This window comes from Salmo salar, chromosome ssa11 (genome assembly GCF_905237065.1).
Source record: "Salmo salar chromosome ssa11, Ssal_v3.1, whole genome shotgun sequence".
NCBI lineage: Eukaryota > Metazoa > Chordata > Actinopteri > Salmoniformes > Salmonidae > Salmo > Salmo salar.
Window position 1 is genome coordinate 9,692,626 of NC_059452.1, and position 27,574 is coordinate 9,720,199.

At 42.3% G+C, this 27,574-nt stretch overlaps 1 protein-coding gene across 3 annotated transcripts in view; it reads right to left on the reverse strand.

Annotated features, from left to right (window-relative positions):
- Positions 1-27,574, reverse strand: part of dgkza (diacylglycerol kinase, zeta a) — a 139,750-nt gene that overhangs the window by 108,597 nt on the left and 3,579 nt on the right. Inside the window, exon 1 of one of the 3 annotated variants that reach the window (XM_045689030.1) lies at positions 10,337-10,569. The exons of the other annotated variants lie outside the window; for them this stretch is intronic. Coding sequence (XP_045544986.1) covers positions 10,337-10,398 — 62 coding nt within the window. The 5' untranslated portion in view covers positions 10,399-10,569. Of the gene's footprint in view, positions 1-10,336; positions 10,570-27,574 lie in introns of those variants that run through there. 3 annotated transcript variants of the gene reach the window in all.

The following is a 27,574-nucleotide window of genomic DNA, read 5'->3' on the forward strand; positions in this document are numbered from 1 at the left end:
GACACTCCTCCATAAGCCCTGTGTGGTGCGGGAGTACGGCAAACTCCCTGTGCCTGCTTGCCTGTCAGTGTGGAAGGGTGAGTATTGTGCTAGACACTTCCCACTAACGCAGCCAGCCTGCTTGTTCTCTCGCTCAGTCGCCAAGTTGCTTCGGCTCACTCACAAAAACCCAGCCTATGTGTGTTAACATGATAGAAAACCACACCCCTGTGTGTTAACATGATAGAAAAGCCACATACAATTAGTGGAGTCAGGAGCACAGTGACACCAGGGTCTGGCTCTGAGGGACAGTCCCATAGAACTGCCCCCAGATACACAGACAGGGGTGGAGGGAATCTAGATGGGATGGGGTGTGTGCATGCGTGTGTGTTGTCTAATGTTCCATTTGTTGATCCAGTCGATTGCGCACATTTCTGTGTGTGGATAAGAGTTTCCAGCGTCGGCACCAAGCTCTGCAGCATGTTCAGTTGCCAGCCTACTCAAACATTACATAAAGACGGGTAGAAAGCCCACGCCATCCATTTGGTATGGCTTAAAAACGAGAGTGCAATGCGGCAACACTGCTGCGTACAGCTGTTCCTCATCCAGCCCTGAGTCAGCTGATAACTGTTATAGCACAAACCTGACTCTGTCTGATCAGAACATTTCAACTGTGGCATCTATGAAGTAACATCCTCAGCTTGGAGTTCTCTCTCTCTCTCTCTCTCTCTCTCTCTCTCTCTATCGCCTTCTCTTTACCCCCACCTCCCATTTATTTTTGTCTCTCTCTTTATCCCACTCTATCTATGGTCAAAAGTAACAGACTCTCACACACAAATAGTGATTATCTGCCTCTTACATTCGCAGCAATTTGAGATAATCAGAGGAAAGTGTCCACCCACCATCATGCAGGGATATGAGTCAACAAATGACCAGGCGAAGGAGAACCCGGAATGACGCCATCGGAGGATCCCCGCAAACAGGCTCCTCTGTGTCTGCCGGGCAGAAAATAGGACCTCCCCAGCCCTGTTTATTCATTTATTTGTCCTCAATGGGAATATCTTTCAAATAAACCATGTAAAAATAGGGTTTTCAACAGACTCAGCATCTCTAGAATGTGTTCGTTCAGCTTCATTCTCGGGGATCAAAGCCACACCGAATGCCACATCTCTCACACACACACACACATTCCTCTCCCTGCTCCCCTCTCTAATCAAGCGAATCAATCCCCAGGTTTTAGAGCGCCCTCTGCTTCAATAATGCATCATGCCACGAGGAGGAAGAGAGACGGGAGCGCCAGACAGACGGGGCTGGATATGGGGCTCCAGTTAGTCCACCAGACGACCGATTAGTCACAAAAACAACAGGGAGGATTCCTACAAGAACCTCAAGCAACTACCACGTTACTAAGCCAGACATAGGCTACCGAGCAAGACAACGGTTGATGTTACTACTACAAATATATTACTACGTGTGCAATTGAGAGTTTTGTGTCAATGTGAGTTGCACCACCGAGGCCTAGAGAAGAGGAACCTCACGGATTACTGATTAGCAGCAGGTCCAGACTTAGGAGGCTCTGATCGTCCCCTCCCAACTCTGCACCCCCCTCAACACTGGCCACGCCAGGCACAGTCTCAGCCTAATGGACCACACCAGGCACAGTCTCAGCCTAATGGACCACATTGCAGTTAAGTGTATCAATTAGGAAGGGATAGGTCCAGGATATGGGGAGCTGGAAAAGGTCTCCCTTTTAATTCAGTGAATAATGATGGCTCTGGACTGCCTTGCTATCTGGGGCCATGTCACACCCCAATTACATTATGGGGGTGGGCTGTTTCTGTGGAGAGTCCTTTCACCCCCTGTGGTTCAAACAGCAAGTGTCTTCTGTCCGTGTTGCAGTCTCTTTATAACAAACATTATCGTAGGTCCATATCTCAGCAATATTTTATAGTTGGTCAAAAATGTATGATAAAGTGCCTTCGGAAAGTATTCAGACCCCTTCACTTTTTCCACGTTGTATAGTTAGTCTTATTCTAAAATTGAATAAATGACATTTTTCCTTCATCAATCTACACACAATACCCCATAATAACAAAGGGTACCAAATGATTCCTGCAGCATTGAAGGTCCCCACGAACACAGTTGCCTCTGGCATTCTTAAATGGAATTAGTTTGGAACCACCAAGACTCTTCCTAGACCAAGAACCCGATGGTCACTCTGGAGGTCTGTCAGAGTTCCTCTGTGGAGATGGGAGAATCTTCGAGAAGGACAACCATCTCTGCAGTACTCCACCAACCAGGCCTTTACGGTAGAGCGGCCAGACGGAAGCCACTCCTCAGTGAAAGTCATGACAGCCCGCTTGGAGTTTGCCAAAAGGCACCTAAAGACTCTCAGACCATGAGAAACTAGAATCTCTGGTCTGATTTTTTTATTTATTTTTATTTTACCTTTATTTATACAGGTTTATTCTCACTGAGATAAATATCTCTTTTCCAAGAGAGACCTGGTCCAATAGCAGCAAGGGGAACAACGTTTCAGACAAACCAAATTACATACACTAACACAACATTAAACAAAACTATAAACACACATACAGTACAACAAAAACATATTACATTTAAAAACACAAACATTGTCTTGACTAAAAAAAGCTGGCCTAAAAACCAATTACACTCTTCTATAATATATACATCGATCAAGTGTTTGAACTCCGCCAACGAAACTAGATCATCACATTTTAAAATGTTCAAAAGAGAATTCCAGGACCACGGTGCTGAGTAACTAAAACTATTTCTACCAAGACCTGTTCTAATTTCTTGGTACTGTCAGAAGCAAATCAGAATGGGACCGTAATTGATATTTATTTACCGACCTGACTAAAAAAGAACAGAGATAAAACGGCATTTTACCCAGTCTGGCCTTATAAATCAGTGTACACCAGTGTTTAAGCCTACGCAAGGTCAATGACGTCCAGCCAACAGCGCTGTAGAGATCACAATGATGTGTTAGACGTTTCTGATTTGTAATGAACCTGAGGGCTGCATGATACACTGAATCAAATGCTCTCAGGGTAGTGGCTGAGGCCTGCACATATATAACATCACTAAAATCTAAAACTGACAGTAATGTACATCGTACCAGCTCCTTCCTGGTCTCAAAAGAAGAACAAGCCTTATGCCGGTAATAAAATCCTATTTTCAGCTTGAGCTTCCTTATCAAGTTCTCTACATGCACAGTGAAGCTCAGCTTATCATCAACCCACACACCCAAATATTTGTACACTTTAACTTGCTCTATATTATGTCCAGCCAATGTAGCAATGACATGATTTGTAACATGCCTGGCATTTGAAAAAAACATGCATTTTGTTTTACTCGAATTTAGAATCAGCTTTAAATCATACAGATTCTGTTGTATGATGTTAAATGCTCTTTGGGCATTTTCAAAAGCTAAAGATAAACTACTACCACTTGAATAAAGAACAGTATCATCTGCATAAAAATGAACATCCGCTGTTTCAATAAGATCCCCAATGTTGTTGATATACAAAATGAACAACAGTGGGCCCAAAATAGAACCTTGCGGAACACCTGAGCACACCTCTATACAACCATCCGCCATTACACATTGTGTACGATTTGATAGGTAATTTATAAACCAATCTAGAGCATGACTAGTAATTCCACAACATGTTAACCTTTGCACTAACACAGCATGGTCCACGGTGTCAAAAGCCTTGGACAAATCAATAAAAACAGACACACAATGTAACTTCTTATCAAGAGCACAGTGGATGTCATTTAAAACCTTCAATGTTGCTGAAACAGTGCTGTGGCCAGACCTAAAACCTGATTGCATTCCATTTAAGATATTGTTTTCTTGGAAGTAGGTCTTTAGCTGCCTACTAACTAAGGACTCCAGTACCTTTGATAGTACAGACAATTTTGAAAATGGGTCGATAGTTGTCAAGTAGCGAGGGATCTTCATCTTTCAGGAGAGGCAGTACAAAAGCAGATTTCCATAACTTGGGGATTTCCTTAACCTCTCTAGGGTCGGCGGGACGAAATCCTCCCACCTACTCAACAGCCAGTTGAAACCCCCGGCGCGTTATTCAAATACCTTAGAAATGCTATTACTTCAATTTCTCAAACATATGACTATTTTACACCATTTTAAAGACAAGACTCTCGTTAATCTAACCACACTGTCCGATTTCAAAAAGGCTTTACAACGAAAGCAAAACATTAGATTATGTCAGCAGAGTACCCAGCCAGAAATAATCAGACACCCATTTTTCAAGCTAGCATATAATGTCACATAAACCCAAACCACAGCTAAATGCAGCACTAACCTTTGATGATCTTCATCAGATGACAACCCTAGGACATTATGTTATACAATACATGCATGTTTTGTTCAATCAAGTTCATATTTATATCAAAAACCTTTTTACATTAGCATGTGACGTTCAGAACTAGCATAACCCCCGCAAACTTCCGGTGAATTTACTAAATTACTCACGATAAACGTTCACAAAAAACATAATTATTTTAAGAATTATAGATACAGAACTCCTCTATGCACTCGCTATGTCCGATTTTAAAATAGCTTTTCGGTGAAAGCACATTTTACAATATTCTGAGTAGATAGCCCGGCATCACAGGGCTAGCTATTTAGACACCCACCAAGTTTAGCCCTGACCAAAGTCAGATTTACTATAAGAAAAATGTTATTACCTTTGCTGTTCTTCGCCAGAATGCACTCCCAGGACTTCTACTTCAATAACAAATGTTGGTTTGGTTCAAAATAATCCATAGTTATGTTCAAATATCCTCTGTTTTGTTCGTGCGTTCAAGACACTATCCGAATGGTAAAGAAGGGTGACGAGCACGACGCATTTCGTGACAAAAAAATTCTAAATATTACATTACCGTACTTCGAAGCATGTCAACCGCTGTATAAAATCAATTTTTATGCCATTTTTCTCGTAAAAAAAGCGATAATATTCCGACCAGGAAAGCGTGTTTACGTTCAAAGACGAAAGAAAATAAAACATGGGGTCGACTCGTGCACGAGCCTCAGTCTGATGGTACTCTGACCGGCCACTTTCCAAACGCGCTAATGTTTTTCAGCCAGAGGCTGGAATTACATCATTCAGCTTTTTCCCGGGTTCTGAGAGCCTATGGGAGCCGTAGGAAGTGTCACGTTACAGCAAAGATCCTCAGTCTTCAATAAACAGAGCCAAGAAGAACAAGAACTTGTCAGACAGGCCACTTCCTGTAAGGAATCTTCTCAGGTTTTTGCCTGCCATATGAGTTCTGTTATACTCACAGACACCATTCAAACAGTTTTAGAAACTTTAGGGTGTTTTCTATCCAAAGCCAATAATTATATGCATATTCTAGTTACTGGGCAGGAGTAGTAACCAGATTAAATCGGGTACGTTTTTTATCCGGCCGTGCAAATACTGCCCCCTATCCCCAACAGGTTAACATCAAGCGTAAGGTTAAAAATACATGTTAAGGGGGGAGCAATGATGTCAGCGGCTAGGTGTAGGAGGCGGGGATCTAGTTCATCAGGGCCAGGGGATTTTTTTAAATCAATTTCTTTCAGGGCTTTACACACTTCTGAAACAGAGAAGGATGAAAAGGAAAACCTGGTGAAGGAGTGCACAGGGGTGTCAGGTACATTTATTGGGGGCTCAATTATACCTTTGACCTTTTCAAATAAACTGCCTGCATCTAAAAAAATCCTGGTTCAAGGCTTTCAGAATGGAGGTTCTCTCAGTTACAATCTGAGTGTCGACCAACAATTGTTTAGGAAGCTGTGTATCTTTTATGCACTCCAAACCTTTCACTACTTGCCAAAATTTGGATGGATTATTTACATTTTGTGAAGTAGATTTCAGGTAGTGGTCTGCTTTCAATTTACGGATCATAGCCACACCCATATTTCGAAGACGTTTAAAAGCCATCCAATCATCTGCCAAACCAGTGCCTCTTGCTTTAGCCCACATAGCATTTCGTTCCCTTGTGATTTTTGTAAGTTTCTTAGTAAGCCAAGGGTTCTCTCTGCCCTTAATCCTGAATTTTTTTAAAGGGGCATGCCTATTGCATACATCCTGGAATGCGTTGTGGAAGTAAGAAAAGGCTAGCTCAACATCAGGGATTAATTCCATTCTATTCCATTCAATGCGGGATACATCATGTAAAAAACCTTGAATATCAAACCGCTTCCAGTTTCTTTTCGTAATAACACATGGAGATTTCTTAGGAATTTTACCATCTCTCACACAGGCAATAGCACAGTGATCACTTATGTCATTTGCAAAAATACCAGAAGCATTAAAACGATGAGGAGTATTGGTTAAGATCAAATCAATCAAAGAGGATTTCAGAGGATATTTTATATTCAACCTAGTTACACTGTTGACAATCTGAGTAAGATTGTAGGTATTGCACAGAATTTTAAGTTGATCAGAGCTAGATGTTAGCCAGTCCTGATTCAGATCACCCATCAGGACAAACTCAGAATTGACATTCTGTGATAACAATTTGAAAATACAATCCAGAGAGCCAACAGTAGCAGATGGAGGTCTATAACAGCAAGATACAACAATATTTAAAGATGAGCCAAGGTTTAGGTTCAAAGACAGATATTAAAATTGCTTAGGTTTAGTAACAGAAGTCAGAATGAGCACAGAGAACTTGTCTTTTACATACACAGCAACACCACCACCCTTAAATTTACAATCTGTACAAAAAACATTGTAACCATTTATGCCAATATTTTTGTCTGTAATAGATTTTTTAAGCCAGGTTTCAGAAAGCATAAATACATCCGGGTCGGCAGTTTTTATCCATATATTCACAAAATCAAGCATCGGCAGAAGGCTTCTTACATTCATATGCAAAAACTTCAGGCCACTCTGACTACTTAATTCGGCAGGGGTAAGAATGTCAGGACCTGGATTAGACTGGACATTTCCAGACAAAAGAAGAAGTCTAGATCGAGGGTTACAACATTTGGAGTTACAGACAGCACTTGAACGAGAATCCATAGCCACCAGAGTCTTTAACGCCACATATTTCAGGAGATGTGTGATGAAACCAAGATTGAACTCTTTGGCCTGAATGCCAAGCGTCACATCTGGAGGAAACCTGGCACTATCCCTAAGGTGAAACATGGTGGTGGCAGCATCATGCTGCGGGGATGTTTTTCAGCGGCAGGGACTAGGAGACTATTTAGGATTGAGGGAAAGATGAACAGAGCAAAGTACAGATTGATCCTTGATGAAGTCCTGAGCGCTCTGGAGCAGGTTCTCAGACTGGGGCAAAGGTTCAACTTCCAACAGGACAACAACCCTAAGCACACAGCCAAGACAACACAGGACTGGCTTTGGGCAAGTCTTTGAATGTCCTTGAGTGGCCCAGCCAGAGCTCGGACTTGAACCCGATCGAACATCTCTGGAGAGACCTGAAAATAGCTCTGCAGTGACGCTCCCCATCCAACCTGAGATCTTGAGAGGATCTGCAGAAAAGAAATGGGAGAATCTCCCCAAATACAGACGTGCCAAGCTTGTAGCGTCATACCCAAGAAGACTCGAGGCGCTTCAACAAAGTATTGAGCAAAGGGTCTGAATACTTATGTAAATGTGATTTTTTAAATATTTTTTATATAAATGAGCAAAATTTTACACAAATCTGTTTTTGCTTTGTCATGATGGGGTATTGTGTGTAGATTGATGAGGGGGAAAAAACGATTTAATCAATTTTAGAATAAGGCTGTAACCTAACAAAATGTGGAAAAAGTGAAGGTAACTGAATACTTTCTGAACGCACATTGATATATTTGAGATTTCCATTTTTTTTTAAAGTCAGCTTGTGAGGTATGATGACGATAACTGGGAACATCGTATCAAACTAGGAGACAGCAGTCCTTATAGAAGGCTCTGTGATTGGGATGGCAGTAGATGTGGTCAGTTGGTCTATTAGCTGACCATAGAGAGAGCAATAGTAATGGTTTGTTTTTGCAGGCAAAACCCTCATGGCTTGTTGGCCAAAGCCGATGGCGAAATGAATAGGATTTTGGGATAATTGCAGAAAATAAGATCTGTGTTAAACACAGGCTTAAGACATTTTATACTTTTTGTTCTATGAGAATCCTCATCAGCTTACATCATTTTTTGGTGAATTTTTTATCATTTATGTAAATCAAAAAAAGCACATATAGATTTCATAAATCATAAAGGTCCTTTAAACTGACTGATATTATCTCATAGAACAAAACAGAAAATATCTCATAACCCTGTGTTAACCGCAGACCTTATTTTCAGTGTTTATCCAAAAAAACTCATTCATTTCCCCCATAGTAATGGCCAACGAACCAGAGGCAGAAAATGCTAACTCATTTCCATTTTTTAGGACTACAAGCTGGCGAGCTCTATCAGAAGGGGCCAAACAGAGCTGCAATTCATGCCGAGGCTGGTATATCCCAGGAGGAGAGGGGGGAGCATTTGAGGGGTAGAGGTAGACTGGGACAGGACTAGGATAGGAATGTAGAGAAGCAGACAGATTACTGGGGAGCACCCCAGGACCTGTGGGGTTGAGGGAGAAGGCCTCATACTGAGCAGACAACCTTTACTGTGCAGATTGAATAAAATCAGAATATCCCACTTGAAAACAGTCATCAGGTCACCACATGGCTACTACATTGTGGCCATGCAGTAAATACAAGAAGTGCAGTGTCCACAGCAAAGTGGCTGATCTGTCAACAAGTAAATAGATAAGCATGGTTTTATTTTAGGTCCACCCGAAAATCCCACATTCCTGGGCAGTTTAGGGCACTAGCAGCAGCATTGCCCCTCTCTCTGTCCTGTTGTCACTTTCTACTACTTTGACAGGAAGGAAGTGATGTCACCAGCGGGGGAGTTGTACTCACTTTACAACTGAACCGCAAGGTGTTTCCTGCTGTTCTTCCATTCGCTTTTGTTTTGGTCCTAGTTCTTTCCATCAGAAGGGTTTACAACAAAGTAGGATCAAATTAGCTAACTTGCCTAAATATTTGGAAATTATTTTTCTTTTTAAGAAAGATAAGCTTCAAAATGGGCATGATGTAATTGACTCAACAACCCCAAAAAATACATATCTATGTTTAGCTTCTTTTTTGTAGTAGTAATTATTTCTGGTTGTTTATCAAAGTTAGCCAGCTAACTCATTGATCCTCCTTTTTAGTATACCCCTCAGCTGTGTTACATGAGGGGGAAGTATTCAAACAGCCTGGTTTCAACCGTCATAAATAGAAGATCCACAACAGCTCAAAGAGAATAGGAACGTATATACCAAGAATGGAATAGTCACAGAGAACGTGTCACACTGTAGAAAACATTGCATTACCGCTATATTGCCTCTAGTTAAGTAACACAATCTTTGAGGCAGAAGGACATACAGTGAAAAGAACAGCAGTTATAAAACTAATGACGGATGACCAAACAGAAACCCAGAAAGCGAGACAGACCGATAAGCAGATGGAGATTCAGAACTAAACAAGTAGAGCTTTAGGGCACCCCCCCATGGGTATGTTGTGCAACTGCGTTGCATTTCTCCCCAGGGGTGAATCAATGATCCATACTCCTGTACTGAGTAAATGTAATGTGGGCGCATTGTAAGATGAGTGAAAAGTCTTAAGACAAATGGGGATAATATACCAAGGAAGTGTGAATGTTACGATATACACTTTTTTTTAGGGAGTATTGTGCAACCAATTTAAATGAGCAGAAGTCAGATGTTGCGCATAGCAGATGTTGCAGAAATGAGAACTATAAATTGCTCCTTTTTCCAGAACAAAACAAACATCCAGCACTTAACTATTGCCCACTGTCATAGAAGCAGCATCATCCCAAAACAGCACAACTTCAGCATTGCATGACATTAGTCTTCACCCGGTTCATCCCAGTCAAATTCTCGGGATAAATGGACAATTTTCTGGAACGTTACACAGCCCTGTTTAATGTCATAAACTAATCCCATACTGGTGGATGGTCAAGCTATTTATAAGTGGACGCTGCAAAACAACATTTCTAAGTTCGACACAGCCTCAACTTCCTTTTCTGTCAAAACCCAGAAAATATAGATTATCTCCAACATGCCATCTTAGTGTTCAGCATCTATAACCCAAGTAAATCATTACTGAGTATATACTCTTAGACATACTTAACCAAAAGTCCCACTGAACAACTCAAACCAAAACATAGAGAAATGTTTCTAGAGACTCGGGTTTCACACCACGTTCTGGCCATTAGTGGTTTGTGACCAAAAATACCAAAGGGAAGTAAGGAGCACACACACACACCACTACCTGTGAGTGGGGGCAAGCGGAGGGGTTGGAGGGACGTCCCACTTCCCCCGGTGACCCCACATATCCAGTCCTTTGTCCCCTCTCTGGCTTCCTTTGCGGCGGCTCACCTTGTCCAGTCTAACATTCCTGTGTCAGCCCCCAACACAAACCTAGCAACGAGTTACGGAGCTCCAGTCCAACTGCGCCGTTTGTCTCTCAGGACTATCTTATTTCTCCCCCCCACCCCGTCCACTTCTGCTCACTTCCTGTTTCATGACTTCCTCATGGCTTGTGACATTAAGCCTGTGAGTGAGAGTGTGTGAGTGAGTGAGAGTGTGAGAGTGAGAGAGAAAGAGCGCACGCACGCACGTACGCACGCACGCACGCAAGGGGAGAGCATGCCAAAAACATGGTAAAAATAAAACATGGCCAAACTGATTGAATTGCTGGCTATTTTTAGACAGCTGGAGGACATTCCCCCTACCCCCAATGTTTATCTTTGATAGTTGATGGGGAGGGCAATGAGAAACTTTATACAGCATGTAGCACTAAAAATGAAGGCCTTGAATCCAACAGTACAGTACCTGTCATATATATTGAGTTACAGTAAGCCTAAACTTTTGACCTTAGAGTTGTATTCCCGGATTGGACAGTATCGCAATTGTAAAAGCTAATGGGCAGACAAGTTTAGTTGAATGTCACTTATTGCTTGGCACACGTATTACAACAATAAACAGTTGGAAGTGAGAGGATGGAGGAGAGATATCTCCGTTTGTCTCCCAGCCTCCTTGATTTAGCTTGCATTCCTGGCTGATGGTGTAGCGCTGTGTGAGCAGAAAGACGAGGAGCAGAGCAGAGCAGGCCGGGCTGCTGCACTACCTTACATGTGAAAAGTGATTGCTGTAAAAGACAGCATGAGTAAGAGAATGTGAGACAGACACGACAGACAGACAGACAGACAGACAGACAGACAGACAGACAGACAGACAGACAGACAGACAGACAGACAGACAGACAGACAGACACAGACACACAGACACACAGACACACAGACACACAGACAGACAGACAGACAGACAGAGGAAATGTGGGTGAGAGACAGAGAGGATAGGCAGAACATAAAAAGAGATAAAGCTAAGACAGGGACAACCTGATGCCCTATCATCATATAGATCAGTCCTGGGCAAAATATGCCCACCGGGCTGGATCCGTCCCGCCAGCAGATTAAAAGCAGCACCCGGTGGATTTTAAAGTAGTCAAGTGAATGCGATGCTTAGGTCATAGAACCGTGGTTACGTGAGTAATAATCAATGTTCGCTAAAGCGGTTGAGACAAACAGACTAGTTTGCCTCTAGGTTTTGAACGATTGGGGGTATAGCTACACTGAACAAAAACATAAAAACGTAACATGCAACAAATTCAAATATTTTACAGAGTTACAGTTTATATAAGGAACTCAATCAATTGAATTCATTAGGCCCTAATCTATGGATATCACATGACTGGGAATACAGATATGCATCTGTTGGTCACAGATATCTTTTTTTTTTTTTAAAGGTAGGGGCGTGGATCAGAAATCCAGTCAGTATCTGGTGTGCCTCATGCAGAGATCTCTTTCGCATTGAGTTGCTCAGGCTGTTGATTGTGGTCTATGGATAGTTGTCCCACTCCTCTTCAATAGCTGTGTGAAGTTTCTGGATATTGGCGGGAACTGGAACGCTGTCATACACGTTGATCCAGAGCATCCCAAACATGCTCAATGGGTGACATGTCTTGTGAGTATGCAGGCCATGAAAGAACTGGGACATTTTCAGCTTTGTGTACAGATTACAGGATACAGGATTACAGATACAGGAATTGTGTACAGATCCTTGCGACATGGGACCGTGCATTATCGTGCTGAAACATGAGGTGATGGCGGCGCTGGAATTGCACAACAATGGGCCTCAGGATCTCATCACGGTGTCTCTGTCCATTCAAATTGCCATCAATAAAAATGCAATTGTGTTTGTTGTCTGTAGTTTATGCCTGCCCATACCATAATCCCACCACCACTATGGGGCACTCTGTTCACAATGTTGACATCAGCAAACCGCTCGCCCACACAACACCATCTGCCCTGTACAGTTGAAACCGGGATTTATCTGTGAAGAGCAACCTTCTTTAGCGTGCCAGTGGCCATGGAAGGTGAGCATTTGCCCACTGAAGAAGTTGGTTACGACGCCAAACTGGTGAGGACAACGAGCACACAGGTGATCTTCCCTGAGACAGTTTCTGACAGTTTGTGAAGAAATTCTTCGGTTGTGCAAAACCTCAGTTTCACCAGCTGTCCTGGTGGCTGGTCTCAGACAATCCCGCAGGTGAAGAAGCCGAATGTGGAGGTCCTGGGATGGTGTGGTTACACGTGGTCTGTGGATGTGAGGCTGGTTGGACATACTGCCAAATTCTGCAAAACGACATTGGTCTGGCAACAGCTTTGGTGGATATTCCTGCAGATATTCCCTCAAAACATCTGTGGCATTGTAGAGTGGCCATTTATTGTTCCCAGCACAAGGTGCACCTGTGTAATGATCATGCTGTTTAATCAGCTTATTGATATGCCACACCAGTCCGGTGGATCTTGGCAAAGTAGGAATGCTCACTACCAGGGGAGTAAACAAATGTGTGTGCAACATTTGAGAGAAATAAGATTTTTTATGGGTATGGAACATTTCTGGGATCTTATATTTCAGCTCATGAAACATTGGATCAACACTTTACATGTTGCGTTTATATTTTTTGTTCAGTCTCATATGTCAGCATGGAACACAATAGCTCTTCGTAATGTGTAGTGTCCACGGCATAGCAACTGCCATAATCCCTTATCCTCGAAGCTTTCTACCGTCAGACGTTGCCATCAGAAAAGTTTCATGAATATGCGTTACAAAGACCTTATGCTACTTCAGCTGTTTAAGTGTGTGAAGCTTAGGGCGGCAAGGCCGGCTCCTTGAGAAATGCTGACTGAGTTTGAAAGAGGCTAAAGTGAGGAACCACGAGATGGGTTAGCAATCTCATAGACCACAGAGAGATAGCTGCATTGAGCCAAGTGCCACTCAGATCACTGCTGCGAGAAGAACAACCAGTGTGAGCTATCTGGCTCCCTCTCTGACTGTAGCGTGCTGTGCGTTCACGCCCTGCTGCAAGAGCGGTTTGGAAATTGAGCGATTATTTGTTGAGTCACTGACCTCAGAGTCACATCAGGCTCGCCATCTGTGAACTGACATTCTGCCATGTGCCACTTTTGCCGGTTTATCAAACCTCTCAAAATGAGACGGTGTTCTGTTTTAGGTGAGTGGCTGTATGGTTCTGCTTTTAGTACAGTGGAGCCAACTTCTCTTTGGGTTGATGCGGCAGCGCGTGGGACGCGAAGTTCAAACTCACCACCACCACCAGGCTGATTTTAACACCGGCAAGGCATGAATCCCTTTGATGAAGTGAATTACGGGTGAAAGAAAATCCACCAACATTGCTAAATTACTTAATTAGTACATACACACACACACACACACACACACACACACACACACACACACACACACACACACACACACACACACACACACACACACACACACACACACACACGATCAAAGATGAGAGTAGGTGGCGAGGGAAGGTGGTGTGATGCATGTCCCGCAGGATGGCTCTCCGTTTCTCTGTTCTCAGTCTCTCTTAGCTAGACATGATACATGTGCGTTTTGCCCTAGACTTTCATCTGAATTGTTAGCCAATTTCAACCGACCAAAGGGTTCCGCTCTCAGTCCTTATGTTCTCCTGATGAAAGAGAATCTCTCCCTCCCCTTTCTACCCCACTCCATGTCTCCCTCCCTCTCTCATTGATGGCCCTGTGCATTTATACACAGACTCATTTAGTCTGGATTTTTTTTTAAAAGGAGAGAGATAAAAGGCCTTGAAGTACTTATAACCTACTCCTTTTAAATGCACTGTGCATATATCTGGCTTAAAAGCACAGGTGACTGTTGTCACTCAACAAATTAACACTTCAGGGCCACTTCAGGACATTTCATGTCTTTCAAACTATATCCACTAGAGGGCATTGTACATCATCTCCACCCATGGACCAAGAGGATCTTGTATAAGGCAAACAGCGTGTAATAAATGTCCCATATTTCATTGAATAAGGTCCTGCTGCTAATCAATGTTCCATATTAGAACATTCCGAGCTCCCTTGTACTATTCCAATCAGCAAGAAATAACCTACTCTGCCATACCAGAGTCTTTCAATAGGCCTAGCTCATTACATTCCAGTTGCTGCCAAGTTACCATGACCTGCTGAAGCAGAACAAATCTGCTCATCAGACCATCACCTATAAGACTAGCAATTTCCCATAGTTCATGGAAGAAAAGAAGACATAGCCCTAAAAACATGGCTGTGTGTAGCCTCCGTTATTATTTTGGTCTAACACACATCTATTAGAAAGTGGTCTCTTTCTGTCACCATTGATGAAAGCCGAAACGTCACGCTTTTAATATCTGCTTAAATAAAAGTTTGTTTTTAAAAAGGGTGAGCGAGCGCTGCGCCTTTTCCTTTTCAATGATCTTCCTGTCACACCCTCATCTCCGTGCTCACGAATAAGCCATCCACTTTGTCCGAGGCAGACTTCCGTCTCTCAGATGGGCTGACAGGTAAAAGCATCTGACAGACTCGGTCTCATCAGGACTCTTAGCGTCCTGGGGTGCTGCAAGCTGGGTCGAAAGGCCGGCGATCTGACCCAGCGGCACATCAAAACCTCCCACTGAGTCCAACACTTACTGTTACGTGACAACCTCTTCAGTAACAGAGAGGACCAGAGAGACACACTACACTTTACTGAACGCCACAGGCGCAAGTCTGAAATAAAAAAAAGAGGTACCATACAAGTGATGTGTAAGTATACTGTAAGGCAGCTGAAAGAACGTCACGCAGAATAAGAAACGGGGATATGTAATGCACGACGCGAGACTACACTTAGGAGGGTCAAACTATAGCAGTGGAGAATTCTGCCGAGCCAGAGTAACACAGCAGAATATCCCTGAGGGTTTCTAACGAGGAGCTGAACCACAGCTGCTTCCTACCTGGGTGCATTATGTCAACGCTTCACATACTGCAGAAAGGTCATTTACCTAGAACAACCCGGAGCTTCCTATTCCCGCAGAAAAACACTATAAAAAAATGTTTTAAAAGAGAAAGAATTTATAAAAATGATTCGGGACATTCCCCCTTTGTAGAGGGGGAATGAAATGATGACTGATTTATGTTCAGAAGAATGAAACCGTGTCTCAAACTTAGGTCAACGCTTCATGTTTCGAGTCTTTTAGATTTCCTCAACCACTCTCAACCAGCCAAACCTACACAACCGGTATTCTATAAAGATCGGAGGTGGTAGATAATGCAGCTACATTCCCACATATTCCTTGGGGTTCTTACAACGACTAAGACTTGTCCAAACTGTCTACTGTCAACGCAATGTGCTGAACACAGTCAATAACACCCGAAGACAGCGCTTCAGTACAGTTACAGCAGCCGTCTTGTCATTCATCTGCCGTTAGAACAGAACTGAGATGGACAGCCCAGAAAACACGGTAAACTTGCTAGGACAATGCTTCATTAATTCACTGTAGTCTAATCCTGAGAGCACGCACAGACAGACAGACAGACAGACAGACAGACAGACAGACAGACAGACAGACAGACAGACAGACAGACAGACAGACAGACAGACAGACAGACAGACAGACAGACAGACAGACAGACAGACAGACAGACAGACAGACAGACAGACAGACAGACAGAGAGAGAGAGAGAGACGCTATGGCTGTTTCACTGAAGTCAGCTGTTCTGTGTTTATTTCTCAGTACAGTGTACTCACTGTACTGACAATACAGAAACATCCCCTCGTGGTAAGCCTGGACCTCTGCCAAGAATGGGCGTTGTGTGTGTGTGTGGGTTCCCTTCAGCAGCTAGGCTTTTTCCCCCCTCTCGCCACTCACCTATATCCAAATGAGAGTCGTGCCGTCGAAACTGAAGCCCACTCAGCAGTGGGGTTTGGAGAGTGTGCCCACGCGCTCTCTCTCTCACTCTCCATCATCATCCCTCCTGGTTTCATTTCAGGCAGCATGGGATAGGGTGGTCATACAGTATAAACCGACGTGTTCTTATACAGCAGACCAGTAGGTATCTTTAGGACAGGGGCCTCGACTAACCTGTACCCCCGCACATTGACTCGGCACCCCCTGTATATAGACTTATTATTGTTAAGTACATTTCTTGTGTTACTATTTCATTGATCTTGTAAGTAAGCATTTCACGGTAAGGTCTACACTTGTTGTAGTCGGCACATGTGACAAATAAAATGTGATTTGACACCATTAGGTGTGATATTAAAAGTAAACGTTTTCCCAAATGCCAGGGCGGTCTGACACTACATGTACATCTCTATTATAAAGAAACCTGGAAGAATGACTCATCGATCTGCCATGGTTCACTGACAGCAGTGCAAACCAGATGGGCTCTCCTGTCACTCACTGACATTCTATAGGTCTAACTGTTGCACTAGATGCCATGTACTGCACTGAATGTTGCTAGACTAGATCTACATTCAGAGTAGAATTTCAGCCAGAGGTGAGCCAACAGTCAAAGGTCATATCAATTATCAGTTGCCAGGTAACATCAATAACAACATTTAATATGATCAGAGAAGTCAGTCAGAGAGAGAGCCAGTCAGTCTCTCAGAGAGAGAAAGTCAGTCAGTCTCTCTCTCTCTCAGAGAGAGAGAGACAGAGTCAGTTAGTCAGTCTCTCAGAGAGAGAGTCAGTCAGTCTCTCTCTCTAATGTTGATTCCCCATGGAGAAGCGCTCCACTTCCCCCACACATTATTTACATTACAAATAAACCGTCACCTTTTTGTTCCAACAGTAAAGCGTTGGAGAGAGCAGCACTCCAAAAAACAGACGCTCTCTTCGGAGCTATGGAAACGTGCAGAGGCAGCGAGAGGGAAGTGGAAGGCAACATTGGCAAACCAGTTTGTCTCAATTAACAAAAACGCCCACAACCAGTATTTTCTGGTGAACCTTATAGCAATCTGAAGCCCATTGGTAGTGCTGGTAAAGCCTACTTTGGTGATCCATATAAATCTAGTCTTCATTTGCCTCAATATTTCTCAGTCTCCATTTCTCTTCTTAACGTAGCTAGCTGGAGTGGTACAGAGAGGTACTCCACTCCCCAGGCAGATCTCATATTTTAAACATAGGAAAAGAAAGAGGCCAGTCAGTGAGTCCAAATTGAGTTGCTCACTCGCTTCCTCTGCTCGTCGTTATTTGCACCCTGTCAAATTCTCACCTCAAAAATTCCAAAACAGACACACTTTCAAGCTCTTCACATGCACTTCTGCTACTCTATTTATTATCCATCCTGATTTCCTAGTCACTTTTAACCCTACCTACATGTACATATTACCTCTACCTCGTACCCCTGCAGATTGACTCGATACTGATACTAGTTGTATATAGCCTCATTATTGTTATTTTATGATGTTACTATTTCCTTTTTTAATTTAGCAAATGTTTCTTACTTTTTTTACTCTGCATTGTTGGGAAAGGGCTCGTACGTAGGAAGATTACGATAAAGTCTGCACCGGTTGTATTCGGCGCATATGAAAAACAATTTGATTTGATTGTATGGTGCATTGATTTCTTAGGCTCGCCATGACAAACGGACATCCTTTCATCGTCAGCTGTCATTTGTTTGTTTGTTTGTTTCTGTGTGCATGTCTGTATCTGTGTGTGTTTCTGTGTGCATGTCTGCATCTGTGTGCATGTCTGTATCTGGGTGTGTTTCTGTGGGTGCACGTGGGAGTGTAGGTGTGTTTGTGTAGCCTATCCTTCAAAGAAAAGATAACTAATTATTTCCTCCCAATTTAATTCCTTGGTGAAGGTAATTACGTTTCCTCCTAAGATGGGAGAGGAAACATAATTATCAACAACAGTGGAGAGAGAAGAGTGCCCCTTCTCAGCTGTTGCAGAGAGCTACAGTATTTGAGTGGGTAACAGGTGCGCTATCGCTTTATTAGCTGGGTGGTCTGCCATATGTGACAATGGCTTCAAATTAAATCCCAAGTTGAATAACAGCTGCACTGAAATGTAAAAAATTAAAAAATATATTTTTTAAAGACATTACCTCATTTCATTTTTGGCCAGGCTAACGCGTTTTCCGGAAGTTATGCCTTCAGAGCATCCATTATGCATCTGATGAAGGCATAACTGCAGAAACGCATTACCTTGCCCAGCCAAAATTGTTATAAAAAGGTGAAATGAGGCGACATAGTTTTGTCCGCTTTAAAAACATTTTGGAGTGCTGCCGTTTCCCAATGGTTCTTTATTTCATTTGAAACCGCAGTATTTTATTTGTAACTGGACAATGGGAAGAGGTATTCCGATAGAAGGGATATTGGATTCACCAGATCCCGGTAGGATTGCTAAAGAAGTGGAAGATCTAAACAAATTGTGTGGAGTGTTCATTTTCACATATCATTGCTCTCCTTGACTTTAAAACAAAAACATACTAAATTAACCGCCCGGCATTTTAAAAACACACATAATAAAAGCTTGATTTGAAATATTATTCATGAAGTAAAGTCTGGGAGCAGCTGGCCTGAATACTCTCACATGCCAACCTACCGACCAATCCAAAGTTAAATCTAGAATTGGCTTCCTATTTCGCAACAAAGCATCCTTCACTCATGCTGCCAAACATACCCTCGTAAAAAACGGACCATCCTACCGATCCTCAACTTCGGCGATGTCATTTACAAAATAGCCTCCAATACCCTACTCAATAAACTGGATGCAGTCTATCACAGTGCCATCCGTTTTGTCACCAAAGCTCCATATACTAATCACCACTGCGACCTGTACGCTCTCATTGGCTGGCCCTCACCACATACTCGTCGCCAAACCCACTGGCTCCAGGTCATCTACAAGACCCTGCTAGGTAAAGTCCCCCCTTATCTCAGCTCACTGGTCACCATAGCAGCACCCACCTGTAGCACGCGCTCCAGCAGGTATATCTCTCTGGTCACCCCCAAAGCCAATTCCTCCTTTGGCCGTCTCTCCTTCCAGTTCTCTGCTGCCAATGACTGGAACGAACTACAAAAATCTCTGAAACTGGAAACATCTCCTTCACTAGCTTTAAGCACCAGCTGTTAGAGCAGCTCACAGATCACTGCACCTGTACATAGCCCATCTATAATTTAGCCCAAACAACTACCTCTTCCCCTACTGTATTTATTTATTTATTTATTTATTTTGCTCTTTTGCACCCCATTATTTCTATTTTGCACTTTCTTCCACTGCAAATCTACCATTCCAGTGTTTTACTTGCTATATTGTATTTACTTTGCCACCATGGCTTTTTTTGCCTTTACCTCCCTTATCTCACCTCATTTGCTCACATTGTATATAGACTTATTTTTCTACTGTATTATTGACTGTATGTTTGTTTTACGCCATGTGTAACTCTGTGTTGTTGTATGTGTCGAACTGCTTTCGTTTATCTTGGCCAGGTCGCAATCGTAAACGAGAACTTGTTCTCAACTTGCCTACCTGGTTAAATAAAGGTGAAATAAAAAATAAAAAAATCTAGTCCACAGCAAACAGAGCTCTGACCTGAGTTGAGTCATTCATGATGAGGTTCAGAGTTTCATACCAGCTGTTCCCCAATGTTCTCTAATAACTTTTGTTTCCATAGAGCAGTGTTTCCCAACCCTAGTCCTCGAGTACCCCCAACAGTACACATTTGTTATTGTAACCCTGGACAAGCACACCTGATTCAACTCGTCAACTAATCATCAAGCCCGCAATGAGTTGAATGAGGTGTTTGTCGAGGGCTACAATGAAACTGTGTACTGACGGGGGTGCTCAAGGACCAGGGTTGGGAAACACTGCCATAGAGCAGGTATTGATTTTGAGTTTGAACAGACACAATGACCTGTTTAGCCGCTGTAGAGAGGAAAATACAGTATTAACTGGTCCTTTATGGCTGCGGACACTTCCTGGAAAACCAGATTACTTGACTGTGAGAAATAATAAATGACTCCCATAGACAGGGCAGTCTTTGTAGATTCAGACGATTCAGAGCCCTGGCAGAGTAAAATAGGCCACCAGAACCTTTCAGTTTTGGGCATTGAGTTGTGAGAGAGTCATGGTCAGAGATCAAAAACCTGTCACATACACTACCGCTAAAAAATTTGGGGTCACTTCGAAATATCCTTGTTTTCTTTTAAGAAAAGCAAAAAAATGTTGTCCATTAAAATAACATCAAACTGATCAGAAATAAAGAAAGGCCAGCATTCCAGTGTTGCCTCTTCACTGTTGACGTTGAGACTGGTGTTTTGCAGGTACTATTTAATGAAGCTGCCAGTTGAGGACTTGTGAGGCATCTGTTTCTCAAACTAGACACTAATGTACTCGTCCTCTTGCTCAGTTGTGCACCGGGGCCTCCCACTCCTCTTTCTATTCTGGTTAGAGCCAGTTTGAGCTGTTCTGTGAAGGGAGTAGTACACAGCATTGTACGAGATCTTCAGTTTCTTGGCAGCCTTCATTTCTCAAAAATAGACTGACGAGTTTCAGAAGAAAGGTCTTTGTTTCTAGCCATTTTGAGCCTGTAATTGAACCCACAAATGCTGAGGCTCCAGATACTCAATTAGTCTAAAGAAGGACAGTTGTATTGCTTCTTTAAATCAGAACACCAGTTTCCAGCTGTGCTAACATAATTGCAAAAGGGCTTTCTAATGATGAATTAGCCATTTAAAATGAAAAACTTGGATTAGCTAACACAACATTGGAACACAGGAGTGATAGTTGCTGATAATGGGCATCTGTACGCCTATGTAGATATTCTCCCTTCTTTTTAATCAGCCGGTTCCAGCTACAACAGTAATTTACAACAATATCTACACTGTATTTCTGATCAATTTGATGTTATTTTAAAATGGACCCCAAAAAAAGGTGCTTTTCTTTCAAAAACAAGGACATTTATAAGTGACCCCAACCTTTTGACCGGTAGTGTATGTACCTCTGTCTAGCCCACACCTATTTTGACACACACAAAATACACATGTATTTCTCTACAGTTATTTTTTTTTAAAGTCAGGATTTGTTGTTTAAATGGAAATGTACCCTGTTAGTAATTGAGTGCAGCGCAATAATCACAAGAAACTTGGTAAATGCGGGTATTTACAAATAACTCTGGAGAGGAGGGTTTACGGGCAGCATCCATTAGTGTCATTGGTCGATGTTGAGTCCAGACGAGACAGTTAGTTCCCTTCATTAGGAGGGGCTGTAGTCCTGCATCTCCCTCAATCAAACCACAAACAACCTTAATCAGTGTCAATAGAGCCATAATGACCTGCCTTATAGGCGTACAACCCATGGCACAGAGACAGAGGACCTAACATGAGCTGAAATTAGCCTTGTCTGTTTATTCAGTGTAAATACAGCCTGTTAAATTTGATTTTGCATCAACACCGAGTGACCCAATGTCAATAACAGGATGACAATTACCTTCATCTTTATAACATGCAAAAGACTCAGGAAACGAGTACAAAGGGTATTATCCATATTTCAGGAGAGGCCTGGTGGCTTTAATGTCATTATGTATTTCAATAGGCCGGGTAGTGCACATCGTCGTGCTGGCTTTACAGAGGGAGGCACAGCTGGTTCTGGTTCATTTCAGTAAGGATGGATCTGGTCTGGTATTGGACTCATCATCTACATAGGTCAACACTGTCTCCACAGAATACAATATATCATAGGTCTCTGCGATTAAACAATCTCATCGGTTTTCATCACTGAATCATCTGCAGGGCCGTTTGCACCAGTTGGGTGTAAAAAAAAAAGTCGGTCTGAAATGTTAGGTCGGGCGTAGCTACGTCCGACTTCGGGATGAGAATTCACACCTGTTGCACCAACCAAAAATAAGACTAGTCGTAGCTAAGTCCGGCGTAAGCAATGCGGGTTCATGGAGCTTTGATGGTTCATTATAATGGTTGCTACGCAGTGCCCATTACTAGGCTGTTTACCATCCTCGTGGCAGTTCTAAACTTTGCGAGGGATGCCCCATCACTTCGCAAAGCCCGCCACTATGCATGTACGTTTTCTTAACCACAACTGGATGGATCTATCAATAATTATTGTGGGAATGAATATCACTGATTTATGAAAATATTGGAATAAAGTAGACTAATGTCATTGAAGGCATTTATCATATCGCTTCTTATTGAAACTCCCAAATTCATCCAACCATAAAAAATTTAAAAATTAAATGTAAAGCAATATCCGGGTGTAATCAACTATCATTTCAGCACCGTTATGATTGGGACAGCATTATCGCTCTGCTTTGAGACAAGCATGGGGACATCTTGATAAATCAATCAATGTCAGATTTTTGTTTTGACAGAATTTCCATTTGGATATTTGGCTACAATTAGGCTGGGAAAATGTTAGCCAAATTGAGTTGAGTGTTCATGATGATAATCTTTTGTCTAGTTTGCTCGTCTAACAGCGTTATCAGAACATTTTGCTAGCATGTTATATGTAGCCTATGCTAGCCTAGCATAAAAGGTGGTTATTTTGCTCTTTGCTCGCGTAGTAGCCGAGGCTATAGCCCGACTAGGATTCAAGTGAAACAAAATCACATTGATTATCAGAAGTCAAGGGACTTCTGATAATGAATTAATGTTATTTTGTTTCACTAAATCTCCATCTGTATATTTGGTTATATAATCTTTAACTCGAAAAGCCAGCGGATGTTGTGATATACAGTTGAAGTCGGAAGTTTACATACACCTTAGCCAAATACATTTAAACTCAGTTTTTCACAATTCCTGACATTTAATCATCGTAAAAAATTCCCTGTCTTAGGTCAGTTAGGATCACCACTTTATTTTAAGAATGTGAAATGTCAGAATAATATTAGAGAGAATGATTTATTTCAGCTTTTATTTATTTCATCAGTGGGTCAGAAGTTTGCATACACTCAATTAGTATTTGGTAGCATTGCCTTTAAATTGTTTAATTTGGGTAAAACGTTTTTGGTAGCCTTCCACAAGCTTCCAACAATAGGTTGGGTGAATTTTGGCCCGTTCCTCCTGACAGAGCTGGTGTAACTGAGTCAGGTTTGTAGGCCTCCTTGCTCACACAAACTTTTTCAGTTCTGCCCACAGATTTTCTGTAGGGTTGAGGTCAGGGCTTTGTGATGGCCACTCCAATACCTTTACTTTGTTGTCCTTAAGCCATTTTGCCACAACTTTGGAAGTATGCTTGGGGTCATTGTCCATTTGGAAGACCCATTTGCCACCAAGTTTTAACTTCCTGATTGATGTCTTGAGATGTTGCTTCAATTGATCCACATATTTTTCCTCTCCTCATGATGCCATCTATTTTGTGAAGTGCACCAGTCCCTCCTGCAGCAAAGCACCCCCAGAACATGATGTTGCCACCCCCATGCTTCACGGTTGGGATGGTGTTCTTTGGCTTGCAAGCCTCCCCCTTTTTCCTCCAAACATAACAATGGTCATTATGGACAAACAGTTCTATTTTTGTTTCCTCAGACCAGAGGACATTTCTCCAAAGAGTACGATCTTTGTACCGTAGTCTGGCTTTTTTTTAATGGCAGTTTTGGAGCAGTGGCTTTTTCCTTGCTGAGCCTTCTTTCAGGTTATGTCAATATAGGACTCATTTTACTGTAGCTATAGATACTTTTGTACCGGTTTCCTCCAGCATCTTCACAAGGTCCTTTGCAGTTATTCTGGGATTGATTTGCACTTTTCGCACCAAAGTAGGTTCATCTCTAGGAGACAGAATGCGTCTCCTTCCTTAGCGGTATGATGGCTGCGTGGTCCCATGGTGTTTATACTTGCGTACTATTGTCTGTACAGATGAATGTGGTACTTTCAGGCGTTTGGAAAGTGCTCCCAAGGATGAACCAGATATGTGGAGTTCTACAATTGTTTTTCTGAGGTCTTGGCTGATTTCTTTTGATTTTCCCATGATGTCACGCAAAGAGGCACTGAGTTTGAAGGTTGGCCTTAAAATACATCCACAGGTACACCTCCAATTGACTCAAATGATGTCAATTAGCCTATTAGAAGCTTCTAAAGCCAAGACATAATTGTATGGAATTTTCCAAGCTGTTTAAAAGGGACAGTCAACTAAGTGTATGTAAACTTCCGATTTCAACTGTATGAGCATGAGACTCACATCCTTTTGAAACTATAGATTACTATTATTGTCTGTGCATATCATGAAAGAAGATAATCCCAGGCGTAGCTCATAGAAGGGCTAACGCCCAGGTGGTGCAACAGGTATAATGTTTTGGTATGGCGTAAAGCACATTTTACGTTGGATGTAGAGTTACGACCCATTTACGACAAACTAGTGGAACAGGCTTGATGTGTTGGTGATCTGATCTAAAGCTCAGGATAAGCTCAACCTTATCCCGAACACCAGAAACAACATTCTGTGATGAAATGGAATTAAAAATTTCGACCTTATTAATCTGTTGCTCCCATTTCTCCACCAAAAAAATCCAAACAATCCGTACAGTTTATTTGCATATACAGTAAGAGATCACCAAAGCTCTCGTCCAACAGACAATATAGTATGCCACAGGTTCCCTCAATTTAGTTTCAAATTGAAGGGATCAATTTGTAACCTCTCAGTCAGCCTTTACCCTTACTTACACTGCATGGCACCATTTACTTACCAGGTTAATCCCATTGAGATTAAATCGTGTCCTTGAGCCTACCCCAAATAACAAACAAGGACAATTTAGCATTCAGACAGCGGAATGCTTGGCGGTCCAAATGATCAGGACTGTTACTATGAATCAGGGGTTGGAACAGATTGTTTTCCAACCATTCCCCCCCCCCCCCGTTCCACTGTTCCGACCAGCAAAATAAAGTTCTGAATCGGTTCGAACCCCCCCAAAAAATCGTTTGTTCCTTTCTAAACCTCTGAAATCTCTTTTTCTTTACCCTTGGCTCGACATGAAATTCCGTGCGGATAGAGCAGCTTGCTATGGAGCGGGCAAGCTATACAGTTGATTACATGCATTGCACAGACAAGTGTAGCTGAAATTTGGCAGGTTGTAGAGAGCGAGGGTGGGTGGAGGAGGCTTGGCTTGAAGCGCTGGGCATCTTGTTGTTATGACATGCGTTATCTGAATTAGGCCCACAGAATTATACGTACGGAGGCACGGCTTCCATGAAGGAACTTTAATGTCTTTGAACTTCAGAAAGTTGGCTTAACGTTAGACTTGAGCTAGCTTGCTAACAAGCTTGTGTGTGCAGAGCGGCACCAGAATTCAAATAAAACACGTCTTCCCTTTTTGTAGTTAATAAATCTAAATGTGAAACGTGCCAACTACAGTATCCTTAACTAGCATTTAAAAAAAAGTTCATCCATTCTCCTCTGAAAATCTCTCTCCCTAATTTCTGAATCATACTTGTAAGGTCAGTAAACTACAGTAGCCTATGCTTCGGAGGGGGAGGGGCAGGTATATAGCCTACACACGCACTGGCAAAGACTTTCAGCTGGCAGGCAGACACTAGAATATGTTTCCGAGTGACAGAGTGAGGGTTTTGCATAGGCGCTTTGTTATGTTTTTATGTGGGACTGGGGGGAAAAAATGCCAGGAACCTAAAATAACGTTATTAACCGGTTCCCATGCTTTTAAAAAGAACGGTTCTGTTCCGATTTTCAGTTCTGTTCCCTGAACCGGTTCCAATCCCTGCTATAAATAGAAACACAATCTGAAACACCATCTGGACAGCATTAAAAGTGTTTCCTTTAGTTACATAGTATAACAATAGGACAGACCTAGTGACAAATCATTCACCTTAGGTTGATCAATACAGTGAGCTCCCGTGAGAAAGTAACTGTGTCAAGTAATTAATAAAAAAACTGAGCAAACTAGAATGCTACTTGGCCCTAAAAAGAGAGTACACAGTGGCAGAGTACCTGACCACTGTGACTGACCCAGACTTAAGGAAAGCTTTGACTATGTACAGACTCAGTGAGCATAGCCTTGCTATTGAGAAAGGCCGCCATAGGTAGACCTGGCTCTCAAGAGAAGACAGTATATGTGCACACTGCCCACAAAATGAGGTGGAAACTGAGCTGCACTTCGTAACCTCCTGCCAAATGTATGACAATATTAGAGACACATATTTCCCTCAGATTACACAGATCCACAAAGAATTCAAAAACAACCCCAATTTTGATAAACTCCCATATCTACTGGGTGAAATGCCACAGTGTGCCATCACAGCAGCAAGGTTTGTGACCTGTTGCCTTAAGGAAAGGGCAACCTGTGAAGAACAAACACCATTGTAAATACAACCCATATTTATGTTTATTTATTTTCCCTTTCGTACTTTCACATCGTTACAACACTGTGTGTATGTATGTATGTATGTATGTATGTATGTATGTATGTATGTATGTATGTATGTATGTATGTATGTATGTATGTATGTATGTATGTATGTATGTATGTATGTATGTATGTATGTATGTATGTATGTATGTATGTATGTATGTAAAAGTATTTGATCCCCTGCTGATTTTGTACGTTTGCCCACTGATAAAGAAATGATCAGTCTATAATTTTAATGGTAGGTTTATTTGAACAGTGAGAGACAGAATAACAACAAAAACATCCAGAAAAACACATGTCAGAAATGTTATAAATTGATTTGCATTTTAATGAGGGAAATAAGTATTTCACCCCCTCTCAATCAGAAAGATTCCTGGCTCCCAGGTGTCTTTTACACAGGTAAGGAGCTGAGATTAGGAGCACACTCTTAAAGGGAGTGCTCCTAACCGCAGCTTGTTACCTGTAAAAAAAGACACCTATCCACAGAAGCAATCAATCAATCAGATTCCAAACTCTCCACCATGGCCAAGATCAAAGAGCTCTCCAAGGATGTCAAGGACAAGATTGTAGACCTACACAAGGCTGGAATGGGCTACAAGACCATCGCCAAGCAGCTTGGTGAGAAGGTGACAATATTTGGTGCGATTATTCGCAAATGGAAGAAACACAAAAGAACTGTCAATATCCCTCGGCCTGGGGCTCCATGCAAGATCTCACCTCGTGGAGTTGCAATGATCATGAGAACGGTGAGGAATCAGCCCAGAACTACACGGGAGGATCTTGTC